The sequence below is a fragment of the Protopterus annectens genome, chromosome 11.part0 (genome assembly GCF_019279795.1).
Source record: "Protopterus annectens isolate FY-2018-M chromosome 11.part0, PAN1.0, whole genome shotgun sequence".
Classification (NCBI taxonomy): Eukaryota; Metazoa; Chordata; order Ceratodontiformes; family Protopteridae; genus Protopterus; species Protopterus annectens.
The window spans coordinates 34303689-34323527 of record NC_056745.1 but is presented as its reverse complement, the minus strand read 5'-3'; the positions used below and the strand labels follow the sequence as shown (position 1 = coordinate 34323527).

The window sequence follows — 19839 nt, the reverse complement described above, 5'->3', positions numbered from 1 at the left end:
TTCATCCAGAAAAAAGGAGGTCATTGTCTCACTGTACTCATCCCTCATTAGACCCATTATAGAGTATAATGCCCCATTTGGTATGTACCTCACAAGACATCTGCAACAGCTGGAGAGGCCGCAAAAATACCTCACTAAAGGAATCACAGGCCTAAAGCAGATGCCATATGCTGACCGTCTAAAAAAACTCCAGCTATACTCTGTGACATATCATCTACTCAGAGGCAATCTCTGCTTAACATACAAGGCCATGTCAAACCCTGAGCTGTTGGACATGCTAAGAAATCCCAATCCCTCAGAGCCACACACTGCAGGGATCTAAACCTTGTCATCACAATGAACAAAACATGCTGGAGGGATAGGTTTCTGACCCAGAGACTCCCCATATTCTGGAATAGACTGCCCATACATGTCAAGCAGAGCACCTCCTTGGCCCTTTTCAAAAGGAACCTTGACGATTAGATGGTAGATAGGAAATTCACCCCGTGATCATGTCAGCCACCCTGCTAGACAGGGGTCTAAGGAAGTAAATATTGTGGGAAGAAATATCCAGGGAATTGTTATGGCTAGGCTTGTATAGGCCCTAGGGCCGATAGCCTAGTACCAACCTATGGACCTATGAACAGACCAAAAGTATGATGCAAAAATCAAGAATTTCTGCAAAATTCTGCATAGTTGAGAGGTATGAACCTGAGTGAGTCCCAACCAGTTTTTGAGGAATCACTTTTTAAGTCTCTCTTCTAGGGCTTGGTTCTTAACTTCAGAACTTCTCTGTTATGGTGGTAGAATCCTTTGCTAGGAGGAAAGAGTCTCCTGACTACTCATAATAGGAGCCCTAATGTCTGTGGTCCATGGAACCGACATAACGTCCTGTGAGGCAACACATGGAGCTCCCTTTCTCCTTCACCTTGGGATGGTTTCATATTGTAACCTCTTTATAGCTGAAGCCCTGTTAATCCCTTACTTGATGAGCATTCTCTCTGGGTGGATCGATTCTTCTCCTCTCACAAGGAACCTCTCCTTGTCTGGAGGGTAGCCTTCTTTTGTCCTTCCTAGTCAGAGGGTGGTCCAGACCCATATGACCCCTACTGTAACTCCCTTTGCTCTGGGGATTTCAAAGCTTTTCTCTCTTAAATAGGGACTAAGTGTTACATGTATATTTTATGCCCTCTTTTACATCTAGATACCTTCTGGGTGCTTGGATGAGCTCTTGGTTCTGCAGATGTCCTTCTGGTTTGGGGAAAAGCCTTCTTATTCTGTACTTCTTGTACCTCATGGTAGATGTTTGGTCTTAACTAGGTTAGTATGGAAGGATAAAAACACTTAGCCCCCTCCTATATATAATGGCACTAGAATCAATGTTCTGGAGGCCTTGTGAGCTTTCCTCAGTGGTTGGTCTGTGGAGATATCAGGAAGATGACCGTGTGCCTTCTCCCACTGGCTTTTACTAGGATCTCCCATTATGGATATTTTGAATGGCCTAGACTAGACTCTGTGGGAGAGATTATATGGTCTCTCTTGTTCCTTTTCCTGAAGCTGGTGTTAGAACTCAAGCCCAGCTATGAGTCAGTTCTTTAGAAGAGCCTCTAGAAACCAGTTAGATTGTTTCTTGAGAGAACATTATAATGTCTCTACCTTCTTTCTTAGCATGGTGGTGTGAGGTGTGGGAGGTGGGGGGGTTTCTCTTCTCTCTGTGATCTTGTCCTGATTCTTGCAAAGTCCTTGTCCCATCTGGTTATGGAGATCAGGGATCTTGCTCTCAGTACATTTTCATGGGTTGGGATGGGACGTGACAATACACCTGCTAGTCTTTGGTCCTAGCTACTCTTTCTGTCCAGTGATGGATTTTTGTGACTGGGCTAATAAGTGGCTTTTTCATGTTTTGAGCCAAAGATCTAGTCTCCAATATCTTTACAGTTTGGTAGACCCCAGAAGGAAAGGTTGTAAACTTAAGACAGACTCCTGCTGGTCCCAGTGAGCTTGGCTGTTTGGGAGGATGGAAAGATATATGCACCTCTCAATCATTGTCTGAAGCTTTTGTACACTAGAGACTATGGGCCTTGGCAATTCCTGTCACTGGTTCTCAGTAAAAGTCCTTGCATTGACAGATGAAATGACACTCTCTATTCTATGGGTACATTCCACCTCTTTATTTTGTGGGGTGTAATGACTTCTAGGGAAATTTACCATTCTGCTCCTCTGGGTACAGTGACCCATTAAGATGGCATTCCTCTATGCCTGTCTTCAGAGTGGCCCTGTTCCTCTTTCTTATCTGGGTCCTTGGGAGAGGGTATTGCCACTGGTGCCATTTCTTCCTGTGTTTTTTCTAGGAAGGCTGTCATTTATTCCATCACAGGACTCTTCTCTGAACTCCCCCTCACCAAATGACAAGACGGATTACCATTGCACCTCACTCCCTGGGATCTCTATGATTAATTATACAGGGAGTGATTTTCTTTAATGCATTGTGTATCAGTTTGCAGCATAATGGACCTATGGTTTCCCCTTGACAACCCCCAAGTTGGGGGAGGAGGGTTAAGTAATACATATTCCCCCCACAGACATTTAGTTATATTACCTCAAGATAGTCTGCCCCCTAGCAGGGCTGCTGCCTCATATGCTTCCTCTGGAAACAGCTGATTCCAGCATCTTTGGTCCACTCAGGAGGCATAATTGTCACAATTTTTACTTTTAACATTTATGCCCATCTAAGTCACTTAGCTATGGCACTGAAGTAAAGCCTTATGTCTGTCCTGTTCGACTTTTTGCTGGACCTGGTATTGTCTGCTGACTCCTGCTGATGTTCTTTTATTGCTTGTGATTCTATTCGACATTAGAACCCCTGAGGAAATCCATAGCCTTAGTGTGCTAGTTCTTTGAAAAGAACATTTCTTGATAATTCATAAAAACTTTCCCTCTATCCTGTTGTGGATGAATGGTCACTCCAGCTGCATTTTGTTGTTGGACTCTGTGTAAGTTAGACAAATACGTACTTGTATATCTCTTGTAAGCAATGAGGATGAAAATCTTCACTAATTTACTTTGCATTAATGCAGTTGTTGGTTGGTGTGGAACAAAGTAATAGGTGCAGGGAACAACTGTTTATGCATTCAGTATGATAAGTTGTGACGTGCATCATATTGGGCCAAGATCTGTCCAAGTACAGAAACTTATAAAAACATATACTAAATTCTGAGCACATGCTTATGGTCCATCAAGGAGAATCCTCACTGCAGAATCAACTAATGCTTTAAGAACTAACCTGTTATTTATTGGAGCCTATGTCTCTAATGGACACATGCAGCCTATAAATGGTTCACCTCCCAATCCCCTGCTTACACTTATCAAGGGTTCCAGAACTTGTGAGAGATTCTGGATGCATGGCTAGGCTTAAAAAGGCCCTTGTGGTCTTTAACCTATTGAATACCTATGAACCTATAAACCTATGAATTTATAGTTTATAAAGTGTAAGGTACATGCCTGTAACAGAACAATAGCAAGTTTGAAGACAGAAGCAAAAGGCAAAAAGCTAATACTGGATCAGAGAAATATTATGAAATTCAAAATGCATGATAACTACATTTAGGGTCTACATAGGGTGCAATTGCAGAAAAAAGACAATCTAATAAGACTATAAACAGTGATTAAGTCACTTGCTTCAGTTTAGCTTTTACTTACTAAAACTTATATGTGATATACAGCTGTGATGCCATACACCACTGCCTCAAAGAACACTTACATGTGCCAATAGCATCAGTATATGTTAGCCTTTTGATTTTGAGATCAGATATCTTGATGCAAAGCCTTATATTACATTTAGTTGTTCAATTATATAAACTTATTTATTTCTTTATTTATTGTTGCCATCTAGGTGCAATTATGCGGAACATTGAACAAGAAGACCTGGATGATGCCGTAATGACATCACTTGAAGCCCAGCAAACAGTGAATGCCTGCTATGATAAAATCATGCAGTACAGTGATGAATGCTCACATTTCAAAAAAGAAATTGAGGAAACAAATAATCATATTAGTAGCCTTGAAAGACTACAACAAATTATTAAAGAGGATCTGAATAACATGGAAGAAAACCTAGGAATATTGGCAGCCATACAAGAAAAAATTAAGCACTGTACACATTTTCTTAATATACTAAAGGGAAGAGTTGCAGTTCTTAATATCACTTCAAAGAATGTCATTTGCTGGGAGGTAGTTATCCAAAATATGGAAGAAATAGCCAAACACTTGCTCCAAGCACATGGAGACACGGCTGGCAAAAAGTATCGACTGCTTTACCAGCCAGAAATCATGAATATGATTCAGGAAATAAATCAGTTAGTTCTAGAGTAAAAGCCATCTTGGAAAAAAATAAATATGCTATTCATGACTTTATATGAAACAAATACTTAGCAGGGAAAAGTGTAAATTTACTTGGCACCTAGGTGTTCCATTTTTGTAACCTATGCTTAACCTGTTCAGATTTGGCTATTTTGAAGAGCATCCCTATTTGCAGTTGTTTTGCTGCCTAGAAAAATATATATCTCCAAGGTGGTTTGCCATATTCTAAATTTGAAGACCAGGATGAACAATCTGATAAATGTGAACACCAAAAGGAACATCAAAGACCACTTTGGAAGCTACTGCAAATTCTTTAATAACTGGATAAGCACATTCATCTTAGAATGTATCTAGACTTTTTCAGATAACAAACTTTAAAAATTAACAGTTTAAATAACCCTCCCCAAGTCACACGGTTTAAAAGTCTGATCCTTATCTCATTAAATTAAAGAAACATGACGTTTACACAAAATATCAAACCTTCACATTGGCAAAACTTAAAAACATATGTAAAACTAACAGATCATTTAGTGTTCACAATCCAAACTAATATATTTATTTAAAAATCTATGATTTTGTTTCCTAGCTCTTGAAAAAGTAACAATGAACATTAGGGGGGACCCTGGCCACTGATCCTTGAGAAAAAGGAGTTGTATTGGGAATTACACTTGAATGCTAACAGGTGACCAGGTCTGAATGATTACAGTCCATTGCTGTTTGCTGAAGTTAAAAGTATGGGCTAGGTAAGTAATTAAACTAATCAAATAGTTTAGGATGTGTGCTAGGAAACAAAATCATACATTTTTAAAAAATATATATTATTTTGGGTTGTGAACACTAAATAATCTGTTGGTTTTACATATGTTTTTAAGGTTTGTCAATGTGAAGGTTTGATATTTTGTGTAAACGTCATGTTTCTTTAATTTAATGAGATAAGGAGTGGCCTTTAATTCATGTGACTTGAGTAGGGTTATTTAAACTGTTCATTTTTAAAGTTTGTTATCTGAAGAAGTCTTGATACATTCTAAGATGAAAGCACTTATCTAGTTATTAAATAATTTGCAGTAGTTCCGAAGTGGTCTTTGGTGTTCCTTTTGGTATTTGTATTTAATGGTTTACCATATTATCATTAAATATGAGAGGAATTTTCCTAGAAAACATACCTGTAAAATACATTTGAATGTGCTCTTTTGACAAAGTAGCAGCTGTATTTTAAATGTTAATGAAAGCAGATTTTATGTCATTTGCAATACAAAGCAGACATAGGTCACCTCTGAGTACTCTGTATGAGATGGAGTAGAGTGACAGGGGCTTTAGCCTATCCACATAGGATAAATGTTTGAGACCTTGGATTCTCCTAGTCAGGAACCTCTGTGGCCTGTCCATCTGCTGCATGTGCTTAGCGAGGTACATACTGAAGGGGTGTTGTACTCAATTATTGGCCTGATAAGGGGGCTACAGGAGGTTATGACTTCTTTTTCCTGAATGCAAAGCCCTTCGTTATGAGATGAACCATATACAATGCCTTCTTAGTACCAAGGCTACAAGGTGGTTAAATGTTAGATTGCTATCAACCATGGAGCCCAAATCCTTTACTACTGATTGCATGCTTAGGACATCATTGCTGATGTGGTAATTTGTGGGAACATCATTCCCTCTAAAGGGGATAATGATGCACTTTTTGGAACTGAGTTTGAGTCCAAGATTTTCGCACAATCATTTTTTTGGGTGAGACCCAGTTGAAGAATGTCTACATCACTTGGGGAGTTAATGACAGCCCCCAGTTTGTAGTCATCCACAAACGTAGTCAGCCACAGACCTTTATGTTTCATCTGCATATCAGAGAAGTAGATTCCAAAAAGTAGGGACCCCAAGACTGATCCCTGAGGGACACCACTAGTTACGGGTCTGCTATTTGTGGTATATTCCTGTATTTTGACCATCCATCATCTTTTTATACTGGATGTTACAGCAATAGCAAATGTTAAAGTTTATGACCTTTTTTATATTTGCTACCTTGAAAACTGATAATTTTATTTATTTTTTAAATGGAATGTTTCAGAAATGTCACACTATATAATTCTCTAATTGTTATTCTAATCTTAAGTGGACTGTACCTACAAGTGCCATTATTACATTTCTTCGTGACAAGACACTAGTCTGCTCAACCTTATATGAAACACTGCATTGTTGAACAGCACTAAACACAAGAACGTTAAATCATCTTGTATTCCTACACATCAATCTGAACTTTCCAGAAATTATCAAATGACTATTACCATAATATGCCAGTAAACAAGCCTAAGTATATAAATAAAATGACAAAACATGTCCTTTTCGAGAAATAAATGTTACAGTAGTCTTATATTGTCTAACACAATCAGGATATGATTCTCATATTTACTAAGTCTGCAGACAGAACATATGTCTATGTTGTGAAGTGAACGAACAAAACAAGAGCAGCCTAATAGCTGCGTGGGCCTTCTAGTGATACCTATCAGTACAGCAGTATGCCTCTGTAACAGTTTGAAATTTTCTAGCAAAATGGCTGATAGACTTATATTAAGTAAAACTGGTTCCCCTCACAGTAATAGCATGCATTTGATATAAATATATATAAAAGTATAATATGGTAGAATTGCTTTCTTTTCACAGTAGCTGAGTTTGGCAAAACTGCTTTCTCTTGTAAGTAACCACATGATATGTTTAAAAATAGCACTTAAACAGCACCTGCAGATGCAGGAAAGTATGCAGCAAATAAGTATGAATTAGCTTAACAGAATGAACAAAAAGTAGTGTACTTCTGAATGTTTTGTAAATGGCATTGACAATAGAAACATTGAAATAAGCACTGACCAGAACCTAGTCAATATTTACAAGCCTAACAAAAATGCAGGCAAACTCCTTTATAGTCGCTCAGTCTTTTTAGCCTAGGTCAGACTGCCCATACAGATACGTAACATCCCCAGCTCCCCCTTCTTCAAAACGGAAGTTAAGAACAAGCTCCTGAACTCTAGAATCTGTTCCTGCCACAATCCTCCATGAACTCAAGTACCTGTTTCATTACATAACCCTCCCCTTTTAACCTGTCAAAGTGTTACACTAGTAACTACTCCCCCTTTTCAATAATATTCATCCAGAACACTCACTTCCCAATAACTAGTAGGGGTTTGATATTTCAGAATGTTAATTATACTAATTGTATAACACTATTTTTCAAATCCATAAGGATTCATCTGTATCCATAAGGATTCATCTGTATCTCAAGTGCAATGCAACTGAAGGAAAAAAAAACACCTTGTATATAGTAGACAGCTGATCACTGATATTTTTATGTATCTATTTTTTATTTTCTCTACTGTGTGAATATTGTTAATTTATGTTAATTTCTCTGTATTAAGGAAACACTGTAATCATTACTGTAAAGTTTTCTGTATTTTCTGGAGCTTTTCTCCTCAGGTCTCCACTGAAAATGGGCCATATGGCTCAGCTGGACTAACTCAGTTAACAAATGGCAAAAAAATAAATAAATTAAATTAAATAAAAATACTATTATCAGTTGAATTTACACATATTCAAATGAATAAACTTGCTAAAGGAAAATGGCTAACACAGCAGAAAAGTTACAGGCTATCATATCAAGGAAAGAAACCTGTGGAAGAAAAATGGTTAACATCAGCAAAAAAGGTTGCAAAATATCCTATCAATGAAAGAACATTTCACTGGAAACTGGTTTTATGTGGATAAGATAAGGATGCAGACAAAGAATGCTTCAGCACAGGAAAACAAATGTTTCATCAAGGATGAAGTTTGAAACAGGATAAAAGTAACTGTATGGACATTTTGTAAATTCAGTCATCTGGGAAGTGCAGTGTATCTGAAAGTGATCTGTGTTAAAAAGAAAATGTAAAATCTTGACAGACTGGGTGGCTTGTTCCAATAAACCTTTCATTAAACACAAATATTGAGTTGTACAGTGTCTAGTCTGATTCTAACTTGTTGTTAATGATAATTCAGTTTAACAAGGGCCAATAAAATGTATTATGACACTAAGGGATAGAGTACATATATTTAGTGATTTTTAGTTTATTGATATATAAGTGCTTTAGGGGTCTATATTAAAAACACAAACGTTTACTTACCCGAATACCTAAAGGCCGACATGTCTTCATCGACCCACGAAAACATTGATCGTTCTGAAGTGCAAAATCTGAAATGGTGAATCGTCATGGTTGGCCCTTCTGCGGTATAGCTGTGTAAGGTAAGTGTGCGATAGTTATGGACCTTACGGTTAGGGTGCGGGTTAAGATAAGTGCATAGATGGTAATGTATGTTAGATTTAGTGTAGGGTTAGAAGTAGGGTTTTAAGTGCATGTGTGTGGATTATTTAGTTTGTTTGGGTATAGCTTCTTAAGGTAAGTGTGCGATAGTTACGGACCTTAGGGTTAAGGTGCGGATTAAGTTAAGTGCATACATGGTGGTATGTGCAAGATTTAGTGTAGGGTTAGAAGTAGGGTTTAGTTTAGGGTTAGAACTAGGGTTCTGGTTAGTGTATGTATGTGGTTTATTTAGTTTGTTTGTGTAGGTAGTATTTAGCGGATGGTGGGATGGGACAACTATGACATTTCGAGTTTTTGAATTTCGCAGTTTAGGGCGTTTGCTGTATTTGTGGTTCGCGGAATATGTGTTGGTGTTTAGTTGTTCGGGTAAGTAAAAGTTCATGTTTTTAATATAGACCCATGCTTTAGTCTTCAAATAATGTGAATTATTTAATCTTCACATTTTATTGAAATTATACTTTTATGAAGTAATGCATATGCTTTTACCTCTCATCTAATGCTGTCTCAGTAAAAGTGTTTTCTGCACATATACAGCTTTCTTCACTCTTCACAGAAGTCATATGTCCACCTTTCACAGAAATAAAATGCAATGCACTATAGCAGACTGTCATTCTGATATGCCTATATAAGTCAGAATTTGGTGCCTACACAAAGGAGATAATTCTTCAATCACCATTTAAAGGTTTTAGTGAAAGGTTTAGGGAATTGTACTTGGACCATCAGATCCAGTCTTTGGCTATGATTGCCATTCTTCAATTAGTATGTTATATACTGCTCAACACTAAGTTTGACCAATTTATTTTGCCCTTGTCAGTAGAGGGAGTTATAGTGATGGCAACTTTCCAGTGAGTAAAACAATAACTTTACATATATTGGTTATGTATTAACTGAATCTTTAAGTTTTGAATGCCTCTTTGCAATAATTAATATTTCCTCTAAACAGACATTCAAATGCTCGAAAACATAATTTTTAATGAAGTAATTGCTTGTTGCCTTCTGATAGCACATGATTACAACAGTTATATTCTGAAAACCAGGACATGAATGGTCTGTTTATTTCTTTCATAAGATATCATAGAACTGTCATTTGAGCTCCTTCCACATGTTGACAACCTTCTAGAATAATTCCCTTCTCATAGTAATGCAGCACATTTCCAGTGATTGTGAAGTTATATAAATTTTAATAAATAAAAGTTGCATTTTTTTCTGGAAAGTATTTCAGATTTCATGTACTGATCTTCATCCTGGAAAAAAATAATAGCTTCAGACTGAGCATATTTCTAATGATTGACTTTGATCAGGTGAAAGAAATTCTGCACACAGTGACACATGCAATATATTTCAGCTTGTTTCAAAAATACACACACAAGTATGAATGTATTTCCACATGTACACACACACACACACACACACATATATATATATATATATATATATATATATATATATATATATATATATGTACACACACACACACACACACACACACACACACACACACACACACACACACACAGCACCTGCCTTTCCAGATCAATGATCACTTAACTATGAAAAAGTAAAGGTTGCAGCCAGTTGTTTTCACATGCAAACTGCTCCTTTGTAATTGAGACATAAATCCTGACATACATAAAACATCGCCATATAAAATCAGGAAGTGACAAACAGTATCATTATTAGTATAGTATAAACTAATTAATGGCAGTACTCATGCCCTTCTAACCTCTGGCCATATCATCCAACTTATATATACGAATTGACTACCAGTCATGTTAATTGCCCACCTCTATACTCTTGGATGACCAGAGTTTGTTTATAAGATAACAACTGAAATGTGCAGGTCCATCCCCTCTAACAGTGACTTCCAAAGTTCAAACAGAAGTGCCAACACCATGGCTACTGCAGTTTTTTATCGATACAGAAGCAGAACCATCTAGATTCAAAGGTTCTGTGGGAGGTGCCCAATAACAAAAATGTTACCTTATGCCTATCAAGAATTGTTATTCTTAAAGCCCATTAAACACTCTCAGCTATCTTATCCCAAGTCTTTACTGCCCTAGGGCAGGACCAGACAAGGTGCAAACTGTTTGCTCTTTCCTCCTAACAATGTCAACGCAAGCTCTGCCTGTTAAAGCTCACTGATGCAGCCGCTCAGTGGTATAATATACAGCTTTGTATATTAAACCTGCAGGACTCCCCCATTAAGACCCCCTATTGCTGCTATCCATTCTCCCACCAAGGGGTCAGTATTGTGTCCCTCCATTTCTCATACCTTGGCTTTTTACTTTTTTAACTTCTCCAAAAGTTTTGGGGCTCTAATACCATGATGGGAATGGACCCATTCCTAAGTCAAAGGATGATTAAGGTTCATGAAATTAGTATTGTTTCAGTCTTTAATGTTAGCCAGAAGTGCTCTTTGCAGCACCCACAATGTGCCTGTTAATGACTCCTTCTGCAATTCATATGGAGTTACATGTATTGATAACATATCTAAATACGATTGTAGATTCTTTTTTAAAAGACCCGTTGCTCCTGCTACTTTTGGAACTGTCTTGGTATCTTTTTTCTACATTGCTCTCATTTCTCCCTGGACATCCTGATATTTTTATGACTTTGCATCTCTCTGTACACAAGACACTCTAGTCGCTGGGTGTGGCGATTTCAATGATTAATGCTACTTTTGCCTTCTTTTCATGGACCAGTATATCCAGTTTTCTAGCATCTGTCTTTTGAACTGTTGGTAATGGGTGATCCCATGTAATGCAGACTTCATCATTTCTATGATGCTTTGTGGCTCATATTTCCAGTGTTTTTCAGTCACGTCAATACCATAATGTTTGCACAATCCCCAGTGCAACAGTCTTGCCACACTATTATGCCTTTCAGTATACAGTCCTTCTGCCATTAATATGTCACAACCAGCAACTGGGTGTGCAATTGTTTCCATTTCTGTTTTACAAAACCTACATTTGTCTGTTTCTCTCACATGTTCAATGGACTTTGTAAACCATTGTGTGCCGCCAATATAAACCTTTCATCTCTTTGTTTGAATTCACCTCTCCTTAACCATTCCTGCGTTTATTCCTGATCAACACGAGGTTCTTCCAGACGTTTTCAATACTTGTAAGTATATTTAAGCATTTTCCACATTTCTTCATTCTCATCTGGTCCTTTACATCCAGTTGCTGCCCGATTTTTATCTACTTCTGGTTTGATTTTAATTCCTGCTTGACTAAGCAGAGACGTCATCTTAGATTTATTCTCCACATGTTTCAAAACTTTCACTAAATTTGGGTTTTGTGAGGTCAACAGATATGTATGCAGTCCCATGATTGCAGATCTGTAAATGTAATCAATTTCAAGGAGGCCCATATGTCCTTCAGAATGGGGAATATATAATCTTAGTATGCACTGGGTTTTGTAAATCATTTAGTGAGCATGAGGCATCCTTGTTTTCCTGTCTAATTTATCCAACATGTTTTGGGGCCAGTCAGTCACTCCAAAACTGTAAGTTAAGACAGGAAGAGAAAATTGGTTTATAGCTTGAATTTTGATCCTAGATGTCAATGCTGTTTTCAGGATTAATTTGTCTTCTAAAAATATTCCTTACTAAGTTTTATTCACATTTGTTCATGTTTTGTTGTTGATCCTTCATCAGTTCCTAAATATTTGTATACTCCCTCTTGCTCAAGTTCTTTTATATCACATTCTTGTCCTAAACTGATGTTTTCTTGGTGCTGTAGTTTTTCTGCTTTAAATGTTGCTTTTCCACATTTATCAAGACCAAATGACATTCTTATATCATCTGAAAAAGTTTTGACCACTTGCAGTTGTGCTTTCAGTTTCCCGTCTGATGAGCTATACAGTTTTATATCATCGGCAAAGAGAAGATGAGAAGTCTTTACACTTTGTTGTTTTCTTGGAGGCAAATTATAGTCATGGCCAAAGCTGTTAATAAGACAGCTTAATGGGTTAAGGGCAAGACAAAATAGCAGTCGTGAGAAAGAGTCACCCTGGCATATCCCTTGTTGACGTTTTATCCCTGGAATAATACTTTGTCCTTTATCATGGTTTAATTGCAAAGAGGTCTGCCAGTTTCCTGGTCATTGTAATGTAGTTGATCACTGTAGAGTGTATTTTATACATTTTTAAGCAGTCTTTTATCCGTGAATGTGGGATACTATCAAATGCTTTCTTGTAGTCAGTCCATGCCACACTTAGATTCTTCCCCTTTTTACGGTTCACCACTATGGCTTTATTTAACAATAAAGGATCCCTTATTCCACATGACTTTCTTTTAATGCCCTTTTATTCTATTGTCCTAATTAAGTTTTCTTTTAAATGACTTTAAACTCTGTTGGCATCAATTCCAGTGTATAGTTTATACATCGTCGGAAGGCAAGTTATCGGTCAATAATTTTATGGGTAGGTTGCAAGTTCACTCTTAAGTAGGAGCATTGCTTTTTCCTGTTCTTAGCCAGGATGGTGTCTATTTGGGGTGTTCTATAAATAGTTCTTACTCTTGGCTAATTCTTCTTGCAAAGATGTTAATACTTTTAACCAGAAGTGCATCTGGAAATTATTCTCGTGAATAAAGTGCAAGCTGGTGATTTTTATATTTTTACTGGCCTTTTTGTCATATTTGCATACTTTTGCGACTTTTGCGACTTTCTTGTTGTATTTTTGTTGTTGCTACATGGCCAGTGATCCTAATAACCAACTACTGAGGATTTTGAGAGATGACAGTATAGATGCTACTCAAAAAGCATGGATCAGTATGTGCTGTCTAACCAAGAGACATCTTCAGAAACTGGTTTGAGAGGTGAGCAGAATTTTATCAACTGGAAACATCTTATTGAAGATGGTCATAAACAACATATAGCCAACCTTTTTGACTGTGTGGGCAAGAGCTACTCTGTTTCTTTTTACATGGATGTGTCTGATATAATTTACAAGCTAGAACAGCTAATGATGAAAGAAACTGCAGTTTATCTTAACATTTTGAGCCTGCAATCTTATATACAGCTTGGCATTACACCGAGAGGGCTGTGTGCCTTTAAAAATCCATCTAAACCTTTCGATGTTTCTGATGAAGCAGAAAAATGGCTTCAAGATAGATGGATTGCAGCCACCCATCGGTGTGCCACTGAGTAGGTAAATATCTCTATAGATTGGGACATTTTATTGCAGTGAAAGCTGAAGGAAGAAATTTCTACTTTGTGTAATTCTTTGGCAGCTAAAATTAGTCCCGCTCACTTATAGACCCAGCTAGTTGACATTAATGACAAACTGATTGATCTTGAACAGGATCTCATGAAAAAGATAAAAACAAAACTACAAAGAGATTCAAGGGACTACAGTAACCATAAGGCTTTCATTTGGAAAGCAAACAAGACCAAATCACGTCAACAGCTTGCTAAAAGTGCCAAAAGGGGCTATAAAGGTGCAGGTAGCTCACATCAAGTGTTTTCAGACACTTCTAGAGGCTCTACAGACTGGGATACAGATGACCAGTAATACCCACCTTTGCCTCAAGCTCAAAAGCCCCAATATTTAAACAATAATTTTCGGAATGGCAAGAGAACAGCGGATTCGGAAAGAAACACCAGGGATAGTTTTCACCACCAACGACAAACTTTTAGTAATGGAGGAGCTTATCAACAGCACAACAAAAGGACTGGATGGAACTGATTTTATGTACTGTGATTCTGGTGTAAGCAGTGAGAATAACATTGTTATAAATTTATCACAAGAGGAATTGAGCGAAATACAAATGTATATTTTAAATAAGGGTCTTAAATTTGCACCTACTTTGATGCCTAGACCCTACATGTTTAAACTTGAAGTATACAGAATGTGCAGAAAATTACATTTTCTTAACTATTTTTCTAGAAACAATGTAGATGCTGGCATTAATGATACTTTTATTTCTACTGAAGAAATTTCAGATACAGATGACAGTTTTTATTCGTGCTCTTCTGACATAGATGAGTTAAATGTTACTGTTATCTTGACACTACATCTGTAAAATATTCCAGTGACTTTGTCTCTCCTTTACTGCATGAGAGTGGTCAACGTTTCTTTAGAACATAATTGTAAAGAATTTATGCAAACAGGGAATTCTTTTTCTTACAGTTTGCCAAAAGATGAATGAAAAATTCTTAAAAATATGGGGGAACAACATGAATTGGTCTTTAAACCCTCTGACAAGGGGAATGGTTTGGTAGTAATGCATGCTAATCAGTATATGGAAATGTGCATGGAACATCTTAGTAATACTGAAGTATATGTTAAGGTGACAGTGAGTGATTATCAAAATGCACAAAAAGAATTTCAGAATTTACTTTTTAAAGGTTATAGACTTGAGTATTTTTCTAAACAAGATGTAAATAAAAAGCTATGTAGTGAAAATAACTTTATAGCATATTTCTTCTGTTTACCCAAGCTTCATAAAACCATGCAACACCCCACAGGAAGGCCCATTATTTCTGCTACTCATTATTTTTTAAGAAATATATATAGGTGTATTTCTGCATAGTTATTTGTTACCCTATGTAATGAAGTTACCATCATTTATTAAAGATTCTTTTGATTTTTTAGATAAAATTAAAGCTACTGAGTGGACTGAAGACATGTATTGGGTGTCTGTTGACGTTAAAAGTATATACACTTCTATACAACATCAACATGATTTAGAAGCTACTAAGTTTTTCTTAGGAGACAGTCCACTAAGTAATTATGTACTAGAACTGATAGAATTTTGTCTTACTAATAATTATTTTTCTTTTTGTGCAGATATTTATGTTCAGAGAATAGGCACTACCATGGGTGGATCATTTGCACCTGCCTCTGCTAAACTTTTTATGGGCCTTTATGAGGTGGAATACCTATATAGACATAATTTTTTAGAACTTGTGTTGTTTCCTATTATAGATTTATAGATGACCTAGTATTTTTGTGTAAGGGTGGGATGACTAATTTACCTGCCTTTGTTAAAGATTTGGATGTAAACAGGTTTCAAATTAAATCTGATGGACTTAAACAGGGCCAGACTATAAGTTTTCTGGATACTGATTTAACAGGTGTAGTGGTAAAAAAATTAAAACTAAAATTAATCGAAAATTTGACAACAGTAATCATTTCTTACATAGAACCAGCCACCGTCCATTTCATCTGCTGGATTCTTTACCCTTTGGAGAGTTACTGAGAGTTAATAGACTATATACTCATGAAAAGGACATACAATTAAATGTGTACTTCTATAAATATGTCCTTGAGAAGTGGTTATTTCATGAAAAATATCCAGAAGGCACTGGTTAAACTAAAAAATAATGTATTGGTACAAAATAATTTGTCAGCAGCCAGTACCTCTGTTATAAAACACCACAGGGAACATACTGGCAGTAATACTAGACAAGATAAGTCAGACGTGTATACAGTTATTTCTTACAATGTTTTTTCTCATGAACAAGTTAAGATAATCAAGAATTTTTGGACATTTTTATTTAAATGTAAAGTATTTTGTGACACATTATACAGATTTCCCATATTTTCATACACAAGAGGTAGAAACATACAGGACATTATTGTACACAATAAATTTGTTAAGCCAGTGGATATGTTATGCACCACTTTAGGTATACTGGGCACTAGTGGTTGTACTAGGTGCTCAGCATGTAAATATGTTGTTAATTTTTTTAGTTATGTCAATGGTGTTCCCTTTATACCTAAAGGACATTTTACTTATGTAGCATCTAATGTTATTTATGTGCTTAGATGCTCTTACAGTCCCTTTTATATAGGTGAAACAAAGAGAAGTTTTAAAGTGAGACTGCAGGAGCACATTAGAGACATAAAAATGAAAAAAAGTTACTAGTCCCGTTGCTATGCATTTTAAGTTGTTTCATAATAGCAATCCAGACTCCCTGCAAGCCAGCATGCTAGAACAAGTTAATTGGGGTGTTGGCAACTCGGAGTTTAAGAATAAACATAATTTGTTATATAAAGAAAGTATTTATATTTTAAAATATAATACTTTAAGTCCTTGTGGACTTAATACTGAATGTTCATGGACATTTTTAATATAAATGTTTTCTAAGTATAATAGAAAAATTATATTTAATGTTTTAGATATGAATTAATTAGTTAAGTGTTTTATAATTGATAGTTAGTGTTTGCATAAAATGATACTGTTTTTTCCTTACTGATGTAGTCATAGAAGGCATCTATTTGCCGAAGAGCTAGAGACTTGAGACTTTCTTGTGAATAAAGTGCAAGCTGGTGATTTTTATATTTTTACTGGCCTTTTTGTCATATTTAGGTTCATAGGTTCATAGGTAGGTACTAGGCTATTAGCCCTAGGGCCTATATAAGCCTAGCCAAAAAGGTACCCTGGCTTTCGCCACCCAAGAAAATTATTTTCCTGTGCCCCTGTTGAGCAGAGCCACAGAAGTGATCCTTGGGGTGAATTTCCTATTTCCCATCCAATCATCAAGATTTTTCTTGAAGAGTGCTAATGAGGAGCTCTGTTTGACATAGGTATTCTGTTCCAGAGTATGGGAAGTCTCAGGGACAGGAATCTATCCCCTCCAGCATGTTCTATTTATTGTTGTGACAAGGTTTAGGTCCCTAGAGCGTGTAGCTTGGAGGGATTGGGATTTCTTTAAGTGGAGCATTTCCAACAGCTCTGGGTTTGACATAGCTTTGTATGTTAGGCAGAGATCGCCTCTGAGTAGGTGATATGCGATGGAGTAAAGCTGGAGTTTTTTGAGATGGTCTGCATAGGGCATCGGTTTGAGGCCAGTAATCCTCTTTGTGAGGTATTTCTGTGGACTTTCCAGTTGTTGTAGATGTCTTGTGAGGTACATACCAAAAGGGGCATTGTACTTTAGAATGGGTCTAATGAGTGATGAGTAGAGGGGAACAATGACCTCTTTTTTTCTTGATGAGAAACCTTTTGTGATGAGGTGAGCCATGTAGAAGGATTTCCTGACCACTGTGGTGATGTGATTATCAAAGGAGAGACTACCGTCCACCTGTGTCCCAAGGTCTCTTATCACACTTTCAGCGTTAAGTAGACTACCGCTTATGTGGTAGTTCATGGGTACAGAGTTTTTACCAAAGGGGATGACAATACACATTTTGGCATTGAGCTTTAGGCCATGGCTTTGACACCAGGCATCTGTCTCAGTGAGGCCCTTTTGTAGTATGTCCACATCGTTAGGAGTTTCAGTTATGGCTCCTAGTTTGCAGTCATCTGCAAACAATGTTAGCCAAAGACCTTCTGTGTTAGCCTGTACTTCAGAGAAGTAGATACCAAACAGGAGAGGACCCAGGACTGAACCCTGTGGTACTCCACTTGTCACTGGTCTGAAGTCGGATTTGGAGTCTGCTACTTTCACAGTGTGGGTTCTGTCCATGAGCCAGTTGGCAACCCATCTTGGGACATAGGGATTTATACCTAGTTTAGTGAGCTTATCTATAATTCCAGAGTGGGTGATGGTGTTGAAAGCCTTGGCAAGATCTAGATAAGCTGTGTGAACCATCTTACCCTCATCTATGGCTTTGGTGGCTGCTTCAAAGAAGTCAATCAGGTTAAGGAGACATGATCTGCCTTTTACAAACCCGAACTGGGTAGGATCCAGAGTTTTGAGATTACCAATGTCTTTGTTTATGAGTTCCATGATGATACGTTCCATGGCCTTGAAGACCAGGCTGTCAGGCTAATGGGGCAGTAGTTCCTGGGGTCCATCGTGGCTCCCCCTTTGTGGAGTGGGATAACTGTCATGGTGCACCATTCAGTGGGCACAAAGCCTGAGGTGAGGCTATGATTGAACATGGTACTTAGGTAGGGTGCCATTTCATTCTGTAGTTTGTGTAGAATGCAGCCTGGGATATTTTCAGGTCCCATGGATGCTGTGTTCTTGGCTTTGGAGCGTGTGTTTTTTACCTGTGCAGCCATGATTACAGGAACTTTGCATTCTTTTGGTACAGAGATGGGCCCTCTAGGGGGTGAGAGGGGGGTAAAGTTAGCACTGAACCTATCTGCCAGGATGTTGGCAATATCAGTTGGTTCTGTATATTTATTGCCATTGTGCTGTAACTCAGAGCAGATCTGAGTGTTACCATTGAGATTCTTGACATAGCTATAGAATGCTTTGTGGTTGTCTGTAGAGTCAGTGGCAATTTTGTTTTCGTAACTAGCTTTGGCGGATTTTATGAGGGATCTCACCTTCTTACTGAGGTTGACCAGGGAGTTCTTCCAGTCATGGGATTTTACTCTTTCTTGCAAGAGTTTCTTTCTTCTCTTGTAGAGTTTGTTTATGGCAGAGGACCACCAGATTGGCTTCCTTTTTTTGGAGGATAGCATCTTGGTTCTATTAGGAATAGCATGATCCATGCACTTGTGTAAGTGCTTATAAAGTGCAATTGTGTAGGATTCAGCAGCCATGCCTCTATTGTCCATCTGCATGGGTGTCATGAAGTTTGCTACTTTTGTCTTAAGAAGTGTGAAGTTGGCTTTGCAGAACTTTTTACGGTGGTTTTCCTAATTGGGGGTGGGGGCAGGATGTGGATGTCTAGGGTGATTAGCTTGTGGTCGGATTTGACCAACAAGGAATTGACCTCAAGTGTGGAACCGGTTGCTTATGTTGGTAATGACCAGGTCTAGGATATTGCTGCCCATGGTGGGGTGTGAATAAGTTGATCCAAGGCGTTGGAATTTATGAATTCCAGAAAATGTTGAGCAAAAGAGTTGGTACATGAGTAGTTTTCCCAATTAATGGTGGGGTAGTTGAAATTGCCCATTATTAGGGTGTTGGGTTGTACCCTAATACTTTCCAGTGTATCAAGAAATGAGGAGTGGGAATCCTGGGGCATGGTGGGGGGTCTGTAGCAAGCTACAATTTGGATTGCGGTCTTGCCCAGAGTTACTTGCACTTGGATAATTTCGGATGCATTATGCTGTGCAACTAGCCTGGAGGTGTGGAAATCCTTAATGAATATGGACACTCCTCCACCTTTAGTGGTTCATTCCGGGTTAGGTGGCCGAAAGGTGTGGTATTAATTATAGCCTGGTAATGCAGGGGTGCTCTCTGGAGCTTTGAACCAGGTCTCTGTCACTGCACAGATGTTGATGTTCTCCATTTTAAGGAGTGCCTCG

The 19839-nt window shown here is 37.7% G+C and overlaps 1 protein-coding gene across 1 annotated transcript in view; it reads left to right on the top strand.

Annotated features, from left to right (window-relative positions):
• The window catches only part of LOC122815147, an 85389-nt gene extending 81028 nt beyond the window's left edge, over positions 1-4361 (top strand). Inside the window, exon 2 of the mRNA XM_044087402.1 lies at positions 3872-4361. Coding sequence (XP_043943337.1) covers positions 3872-4350 — 479 coding nt within the window. The 3' untranslated portion in view covers positions 4351-4361. The remainder of the gene's footprint in view (positions 1-3871) is intronic.
• The last annotated feature ends 15478 nt before the right edge of the window (positions 4362-19839 follow it).